The sequence below is a fragment of the Dromiciops gliroides genome, chromosome 1, assembly GCF_019393635.1.
Source record: "Dromiciops gliroides isolate mDroGli1 chromosome 1, mDroGli1.pri, whole genome shotgun sequence".
NCBI classification, from domain to species: Eukaryota; Metazoa; Chordata; class Mammalia; order Microbiotheria; family Microbiotheriidae; genus Dromiciops; species Dromiciops gliroides.
In genome coordinates, this window is record NC_057861.1 from 398,243,945 (window position 1) to 398,253,351 (window position 9,407).

Consider the following 9,407-nt stretch of genomic DNA (forward strand, 5'->3'; position numbering starts at 1 on the left):
GAACCCACTCCCAATTTCTCTACCACCCTAGAAATATACACCACTACAGCAGTTATCAATAGTGGATATCCTTACCCCCTTCCAAACAGTGTGTTATTATTTACAACAACAAACACAGCAACTACTACTATTACCAATACTACTACTAGAAGAAATAATAATTACATTTATATAATGAATCAAGGTTTTCAAAGTGCTTTATAAATTTATCTCAATTGATAATTGCATATTTAGATATTTAAAGATGAAATGATGCTTTAAGTTCCCTTTTATGTCTCTTTGAGAAGAATGTGGGGAATATCATGTCATCCTGCCCTGCCATAAATGCCGGCCTAAATAAAGGGTCCCCAGTCACTGTAAGAGCGATGGCTAAGAAGAGTACAGAGAGGGTCTATTTGCTGCTCCACACATTGTGTGTATGATGTGTATTACAAGAACTTGGGAAAGATGCATCAGACCAAAGTGACTTTTCTTTAGCATAGTAAAAAGGAGGGGACCTATGTGGCACAGTAGAGAATGCTCATCTTCCTGAGTTCAAATCTGGACTCAGACATTTACTAACTGTGTGACCCTGGGCAAGTCACTTAACCTTGTTTGCTTCAGTTTCCTCAGATGTCAAATGAATGAACTGAAGAAAGAAATGGCAAAACACTCCAGTATCTTTGCCAAGAAAACCCCAAATGGAGTCATGGAGAGTTGGACACAACTGAAAAATGACTGAATAATAACTACAGCATATTATAAAAATAAATGCTGAATTTGGAGTCAGAAAACCTGAGTTCACTTCCATCTCTGCCATTTCTTGCCTTTGTAAAGTTTTGGCTAAATCGTTCAGGGAAACTTAGGCCTCAGTTTCCTCGTCTCTAAAATTAAGCAGTGAAACTAGATGACTTCCAAGGTCCTTTCCAGATCTACATCTGCAGTCCTGTGGCAATATGATATTTCTGGTGAGAAAAAATGCTTAATTGGAATCTTTAAATCATAAAATATGAGATCTGGCAGAGATCTGGGAGATTATCTGGTCCAAACTCTTCACTGTGACAGAAGCATAGAATCTGAGAGTTGTAAGTCACCTCTGTAGCCTTCTAGTCAAGTCCACTAGAACGTAATTAACATGTGGGTATCCAGCTTCTGTTTGAAGAACTGCAAGGGAGAGAAGCCACCAACAGCTGAAGCAAACTATTCTACTTCTGGAAAGTTCTAAGCTCTAGGAAGATTTTCCCAATGCCACACCTAAATTTTGTTCTTAGCCTGCTTCATCTCACAGCTCCTACTTCTTCCCACTGGAGACAAAAAGAACCCCTCTGCAGCACAATGGGCCATTTAAACACTTGCAGACAGCTACATGAGTCCCATCGATGAGTGAGGGAGATGTCTACTGCAAGTATGTGCAGACTTCCCCTGGTGGAATCAGCAGAACAGAACAATTTCTTCCAATGGCCACGAAGCTGGCTGAAGCAGGTGCTGTGGAAGGCTGAGGGCTTGGTCAGACATCTAAGATGTCAAGGTCATCCGCTGCCTCCACCGCCAGTAGTACATCCTGATTTTTTTTTTGGTGAGGCAATTGGGGTTAAGTGACTTGCCTAGGGTCACACAGCTAGTAAATGTCAAGTATCTGAGGCTGAATCTGAACTCAGGTCCTCCTGAATCCAAGGCCAGTGCTCTTTCCACTGTGCCACCTAGCTGCCCCCATCCTGACTTTTTGTCCTTACTTTGGACTTTGATGACTCTGGAAAAGAGAGTGCGGTTGATGACTTTTTGCAACTCTGCCTCACTTAAATCCAATCTATGCACAAGTCATGACATCACCTCATGATGTCATTTGTCCTCTTTGAAAACAAAGGATGAACAACAGATGGTTATTATGACTCTCACAAAAGCTCCTTGGATCTTTTTTCTTCTTCAGGCTAAACATCTCCAGAACCTTCAATTGATTCTCATATGATAACAATTTAAAAGAGTTGTTACAATGAGGCTGGCCACTATTCTCCTCAGAGATGGGATGCTGGAATAACTGAACCTATCTCCCTACTAAATATTGCTAGTGTAGAGGAATGGTTCTTTTCCATTAGGTTTAAACCACTTTCCTTGTCCCCTGTGTATCTGCCTTCCAAAGTCTGATCTCCACACCACCCGCCTGATTGAAAAAAGTTTGGAACTATATCTCCTCTCTAGAAGCAAGCAGGAAGAAGAAAGTTGCTCCTCTCCAAAGTTCACACCAACAACGCCCCTCAAACAGGCACACAGAGCCCAGTCATTGTTCCTTCCACCAGTGAGGAGAGTCTTATACAAATGCTCCAGGCTTAAAATCTGGTTTACGTAAGTATACACATTTATAAATTACATATATACCCATTCTGTTAATATGTGTGCATATATAAAACATGCAAAATATTAAAATTTTCAAGATTAAAATTGGAATAAAAATCTTTAAATTTTAATTTTTTTTATTAATGGCACAAAAAAGTGTTCCTCTTGAGAACAATGTGATTGAATAGGCATCACTATTTTTTTTTTGTGGGGCAATGGGGGTTAAGTGACTTGCCCAGGGTCACACAGCTAGTAAGTGTTAAGTGTCTGAGGCTGGATTTGAACTCAGGTACTCCTGAATCCAGGGCCAGCGCTTTAACCACTGCGCCATCTAGCTGCCCCCATCACTATTTTTGAAATGGTGCATATCCTATGTTTGTTCTAAGAAATATAGTCTATTTGTAAAGAATATTTAAATAATGACTAATTCAGTTAATTTGAACATGTAGCAAGCAGGTGAATTTATTTTTAGATACTTTTTATTGAAAGATGCCCAATACAACAATCAAATAATAGATCAGAATAGTTACTGAGCATAAGTTTCTCATGAAAGGCCATATTTCTCTGTATTTATATAGCCACAATACATATTGCAAAAGCAATAACAAAAAAGTGAATTGGCTTTGATTTCAACTTGCCAGAGAGTTTTCAGTATAAATTCATTACTTTTTTCAATGGTTTTGCTTCAAGAAGGGTATTATACCTTAATCTCCTATTCATGATTGAGTATTTTAGCCATGTTTTTAATATGAATGTGAGAAATAGCCAGAAGGTCAGTTTGTCCAGACCATTGAATGCAAGAAGAATAATATATTTAAAAAGTGGAAAGGGAGGTTGGGGCCAAGTTATAGGAAGGGCTTCGAATGCCAAACAGAAGTTTTTGTTGTTGTTGTTGTTTTGGTTTTTTTGTTGTTTTGTTTTGTTTTGTTTTGTTGCTAGAGATAATAAGGAGCCACTGAGGTTTACTGAGTAAGAATAAAGGAAAACATCTTAGGCAGGTGAGTAGAGGAGAGATAAGAGAATGGAGAGACTTGAAGAAGAAACCTATTGAGAAATCAAGTTGGTGGAACAGAAGGGTACAGTTTAGCTCAGCTCTCACTCACCATTTGAATAACCCAGTTACTTAATAATTCACACCTTAAACAAGTGAAGGGGAGGTGGGAAAAAAGCATTTAAGTGCCCAGTATGCTCCAGGTATCACTTTACAAATATGATCACATTTGATCTTCACAGTAACTATACAAGGTAGGTGCTATTATTATCTCCATTTTACAGTTGAAGAAACTGTGGAGAAAGAGGTTAAGTGACTTGCCCACATGCACACAGCTAGTAAGTGTCTGAGGCAAGATTTTTATTCTAGCTGGTTCAACAGTGTATAAAATGCTGCAGTCAAAGTCAGTAAGGCGTGAATTCAAATTCTCCTTAGACACTCACTACATATGTGAACCTGGGCAAGTCATTTAATCTCTGTCTGCCTCGGTTTCTTCAACTATAAAATGGGGATAAAAACAGTACCTATTATTGTGAAGATCAAATGTGATATTTTTCAAAAGTGCTTGGCACAGTGCCCAGCACCTAGTAGTCCCTATATACATTCTCATTCCCCTTACTTTCCCCCATACCTAGACAAGAAAATAAATATGACCCAGACCCCCTTAAGAAAAAGATGAGGAGGCTTTGGAGTAGGCTGGTGTTTATGTGAGGGAGGAGATGAGACAGAAGCAAGAGATGTGGTAGGAGGTCCAACTTGAGTCTTTGGTTGCCGTTCAAGTTAAATCTTCCTCATCATATCTACCCAAATACCATGTTTCAACCAAAGACTCACACTGTCTCCAAATCCCCAGACCTCCTAATCCAGGAATCCTATCCCTTCCAGCCCTAACCCAATCTAATCTCCATCACTTTTGCCCTTTAGTTTTCCTGCTCCATAGGTTTCCAAGAGCATACCTGAGCTCTTAGTCATCTCAACGCTTGTAACTCCATCTAAGTGCTTCCCATAATTCCTACCCCAAGGACTCCAAGTACTGACTTTTTGTATATTAGAGATGGAAACCACTGAATGAAGCTGGAAAAAACTTTCAAGGGGAAAGTTCTGGTCACAAAGAGAGAGAGAAGAGCATCATATTTTTCCTTTCTTGATCTGAGTGACTCCATTTCATAAAGCATCCACATGAGTGTGAATGGAAAGTCACAGCTAAACCATATGTAAGCCTTTTATTGACTTGGATTCTCAATTGTAAACAGCAGTTTTTCTTCCTGTTACAGACATCAAAACAGAGAACAGAACATGAAATCCACCTTTATGTAATTAACCATGGAGGGGGTCTCTTCCATTCTGATGACTTTTCAATGACTGGCTCTAGATGTTGACTCACAGATGCAGCTAAACAATGAAGGACATGATGGTGTTTGAGAAGATCCTCCAAGAGTGCTTCACTTGTAAAGCTATCTTTCTTACCCTTTATTCCCTATTACTGGCATTGCTTCAGTATCTTTTACATTGAACTGGCTTGGGGGCATTAAGTCTCTAAATGGCAGCTTAATTAATATATTCTACCCTAAATTGCTGGGGCTAATTAAAAACACTTTCTATAATAACCAATGAACAGGACCCTCTTTGGGGAAACTAAATGCACAACAGAGGGTTAAGTGACTTTGAGCAAAATGACAAATCAGCCTTATTTTGAATGTATCTTCCATGGTTGCTATGTGAGATAGCATCTCTTTCATGGGGTCCTCCAAAGTCAGGGCTCCATCAATCCAGCATCTGGCATGGTTATGCTTCATGCTGTGCTGGGTTCAGTCTCTTGTTTTCACTGATATGGCTTTGGTTCATCAAGAGCTTTTGCAAATAAAGTTTTGTGGCTAACTGCCATTTGATTTCTTTAAATTTTTTCAGCATAAGGATGTGAGAAATATTGGAGTGGGGAGGTGAGCAAAGAAATATTGCAGAGATATCATCCTTTAACCACAAAAATGTTATATTTTTTGCAGGGCAATGAGGGTTAAATGGCTTGCCCAGGGTCACACAGCTAATAAGTGTCAAGTATGTGAGGCTGGATTTGAACTCAGGTCCTCCTGAATCCAGGGCTAGTGCTTTATCCACTGCACCACCTAGCTTCCCCTCAAAATGTTATTTTAACTCAAAGGTCTATTGTATTTCTTAATAAGGAAGCTAAAAATCCAGAGTGGGTCTGTTTCGATGGGGAGAGAAATCATTTAGTATTGTTTATTCCAAGATGGACAGCTTTGGCAGTTACAGGGGGAAAAGGGGAAATTCAGTTCTGTTAGGACAGCAAGAAGAGTGTCTCTTGAAGAAGCACAAATTCTAGCCAAATGTAGTCTTCTGGGGCGGGGGGAGGTTTCAAGGGTTCACTGAAGAAAAGAACAACAGACAACATGCAGAGGAGAATAATTTTGTATTCAGCCTGAAGATGAAATTGCAGACTGGATGAGCACAGTCTAGTGTTACAACCCAATATCAGGAGGCCCCTGGGCAAAAGGCCAGGACCAGTTCTGATTCTGAGCTGGAGGATGCATTTCTGTGCACTGAATATATTGGATACAACCCTAATGAAACTGGGGAGTCACACAAGAGAAATATGGGTACAGATAATGATTTTGTTTTATAGAAGTGCTGATGGGTGAGATTACTTCCTGTTTTGACAGCCTGTGAGGGGGAAAACAGTAATGAACTTCCTAATTCATTGTTATTGTCCTATAGAATGCATCATGTGTTACAAACTGTCCTGATCTTCCTGTGGTAGAAATAAAATCAAAATGAGTGATTCCCATGAAGCTAGCACAGGGTGCCAAGTCCAGGAATGAGGAACAGAGTGAACAGCAAGGCTAGTGCTATTCTGTGGATTCTAATGACTACAAAATCATTTAGTTTTACTTTCTTAATCTAAAGGGTAAGAATATTTTAAGGACCATGTTTTTTTTTTCATATGTGGGTTTTCAAATTATTGTATCTAATGAATACTGTTTATTTTAATAAAACAGCATTATTATCTTAGATGTCAATGAATGAATAACATTTCAACTACTAATTAGTACCAGGCACCCACAAGCATCCAGCACCAATGCATCCAACAGAGGTTCAGCAAATCTGCAAACTCCTGGGGGAAAGGGACCTGGTCCTTTGTGTTCTGTGTTACACACAGGGCCTAAGAGTACCCTGAGCAAAGGAGGATTTTTAGTGAATGTTAGTTGAGTTAGAACATGAATCAAGAAGGAAGGATCTGAGTCACTTGCTTGGTGCTCTCAAGTCTTCTCACCCGTCCGCTTTTTCTGCTTGATTTGTCTAAAGATACATGGTCTTTGTGCATGTTATCTTCCCTCATTAAAATGTAATTTCTTTGAGCACAAACTATTTCTGTATTTCTTTCTGCTTCTCCCCAGCATTTAGGATGATACCTGGAACATAGTAAAGGATTAATAAATGCTTGTTCTTGTTGTTGTTGACTAGCTTTTTAATGATCACAACACTAAATTCATCTTTAAGGGTTTAAAAATTTTATTTCTATTGTTCCGTCGTTTCAGTCATCTCTGACTCTTCCTGACCCCATTTGGGGTTTTCTTGGCAAAGATACTGGGGTGGTTTTCTATTTTGTTCAACAGCTTATTTTACAAATTAGGAAACTAAGGCAAACGGGGTTAAGTGGCTTGTCCAAGGTCACACAGCTAATATGTGTCTGAAGCCTGATTTGATCTGGGGAAGATCAGTCTTCCTGACTCCAGGCCTGCCACTCTATCTTCTGCACTACCTATCTTCCCTTTTGTTTCTGTTAAATATCCCTAAACTGTGCACAACATACAAATGGGATTCTGATTGCAGTTGTCAGTACTTCCTCAGCAATGAAATGTTTTATCCATTATATTAATTCTCCTCACAGAACTATTCCCCATGGCTAAGAGTATGGTATAGAAGCCCCTCATTTGACATGGAATATGCAGAGGGGGACCGCGGCAAAATCCAAATATCAACATTAGATGCAGTCAAAAGTCATAGGTCCCCGGAAGAATTCTTTCCCCAAGGACAAATGAAGGATAGAGTCATGATTCTCATAGTACTGCCCACATCTTAGCCTGTCATGCTTTTATATTCCATATTGCATCACCGTGTTTACCCAGAGTCACTACTATAGCAGGCTGACATGCTTATGTGGGTTTTCTAATTACAGTAACTGGTGGATTTGGTAGCCAATTTTCCTCTTTATGATCGGAAGTCTACAAAATCATTAACACCTAGAAGGAGCCCCTAACTGGGAGCACTAGGAGGGCTGGGGGTGTGATTTAATGAGACAAGGCATGGGTGGAGTCAGCATGCTTCTTTTAAAAGCCTCTTTTCACAACCTAAGTGTTTCTTTCCTGTCAGTACTTCTAGAGAGGTTAGAGCTTCTTTTACCTACTCTTCTATTCCCCATAGGCTGATTCCCACCACTTTATCTTCTGCATTTGAACTCAAACCACGCCTTCTGCAAGATCCAGCCAACACCATGACTGAGGATGACCTGTCTGCCCTGGTAATAGATAATGGGTCGGGGATGTGCAAGGCAGGCTTTGGTGGGGATGATGCCCCTCGCGCTGTGTTCCCCTCTATTGTTGGACGGCCTAGACACCAGGGTGTCATGGTAGGGATGGGCCAGAAGGACAGCTATGTCGGAGATGAGGCCCAGAGCAAGAGAGGCATTCTCACTCTGAAGTATCCCATTGAGCATGGAGTAGTCACCAACTGGGATGACATGGAGAAGATCTGGCACCATACATTCTTTAATGAGTTGCGTGTGGCCCCTGATGAGCACCCCATTCTACTCACCGAGGCACCCCTCAATCCCAAAATCAACCGGGAGAAGATGACTCAAATCATGTTTGAGGCCTTCAACACACCTGCCATGTATGTTGCTATCCAGGCTGTTTTGTCCCTCTATGCTTCTGGACGGACCACAGGCATTGTCATGGACTCTGGAGATGGAGTCACTCACACTGTGCCCATTTATGAAGGGTATGCTCTGCCCCATGCCATCCTGCGCCTAGATTTAGCAGGTCGGGACCTGACTGACTATCTCATGAAGATTCTCACTGAGCGAGGCTACAACTTCACCACTACAGCTGAGCGGGAAATAGTACGTGATGTCAAGGAGAAATTGTGTTATGTGGCTTTAGATTTTGAGCAAGAGATGGTCAGTGCTTCCACATCATCCTCACTGGAAAGGAGCTATGAGCTGCCTGATGGGCAAGTAATCACCATTGGGAATGAACGGTTCCGGTGCCCTGAAGCCATCTTCCAGCCCTCTTTCCTAGGCATTGAGTCTAGTGGGATCCATGAGACAACTTTCAACTCCATCATGAAATGTGATGTGGACATTCGTAAGGACCTCTATGCCAACACTGTGCTCTCAGGAGGCAGCACCATGTACCCTGGCATTGCTGACCGGATGCAGAAGGAAATCTTGGCCCTGGCACCCAGCACCATGAAGATCAAAGTCATTGCTCCTCCAGAGCGTAAGTACTCAGTCTGGATCGGTGGTTCCATTCTGGCCAGCCTGTCCACCTTCCAACAGATGTGGATCAGCAAGCAGGAATATGATGAGTCTGGTCCATCTATTGTCCACAGAAAATGCTTCTGAATGGGCTTCTGCCTACTGGACAGTACTTCTTGTCTTCCTGACTCTCATCAGGCTTAGAACTACCTCTTTGGACATTGCTGAGAGTAGAGGAAAAGAAGGGAAGGTGACCGCAATGGTTTTGATCCTCCTCCACCTTTAATTCTTTATTTCAGGTGATGTATCCACTCTTCTAAAAAAAATCCCAACTTCTAATTCAGGTCTTGTTTCCCACTTTTGTGGGAAGGAATGAACATATCCACAATCTACAGTGGTTATGCTGTAGTGGGCATTGTAATGCTGTTGGAGAGATTGGTGATGGAACCTTTGAAAGAAGACTTCTGACTATGAATTGAAGTCTTTCTTCTAACTGTCCTGGAAGGAGTTTTAGTTACTGAACCAAACTTTCTTTCCTAGACCTTCAGGGTATCAGGAATTTAAATTTGTATGAAAAGAAATGAGTGCCTGGAGTCTAAACAACTGGAGAAG

At 41.0% G+C, this 9,407-nt stretch overlaps 1 protein-coding gene across 3 annotated transcripts; it reads left to right on the forward strand.

Moving 5' to 3' along the window:
* The first annotated feature begins 3,690 nt into the window (after positions 1–3,690).
* ACTBL2 (actin beta like 2) lies at positions 3,691–8,942 on the forward strand. 3 transcript variants are annotated; one of them, XM_043976972.1, is made up of 2 exons: positions 3,691–3,708; positions 7,821–8,942. In XM_043976972.1, the coding sequence occupies exons 1-2, from the start codon at positions 3,691–3,693 to the stop codon at positions 8,940–8,942; spliced, it is 1,140 nt and encodes a 379-aa protein (XP_043832907.1). The 3 variants fall into 3 exon arrangements, with proteins under 3 accessions (XP_043832907.1, XP_043832909.1, XP_043832908.1); XM_043976974.1 differs by lacking the exon at positions 3,691–3,708 and having other exon boundaries at positions 7,812–7,940; positions 8,067–8,942; XM_043976973.1 differs by lacking the exon at positions 3,691–3,708 and having other exon boundaries at positions 7,812–8,942.
* The last annotated feature ends 465 nt before the right edge of the window (positions 8,943–9,407 follow it).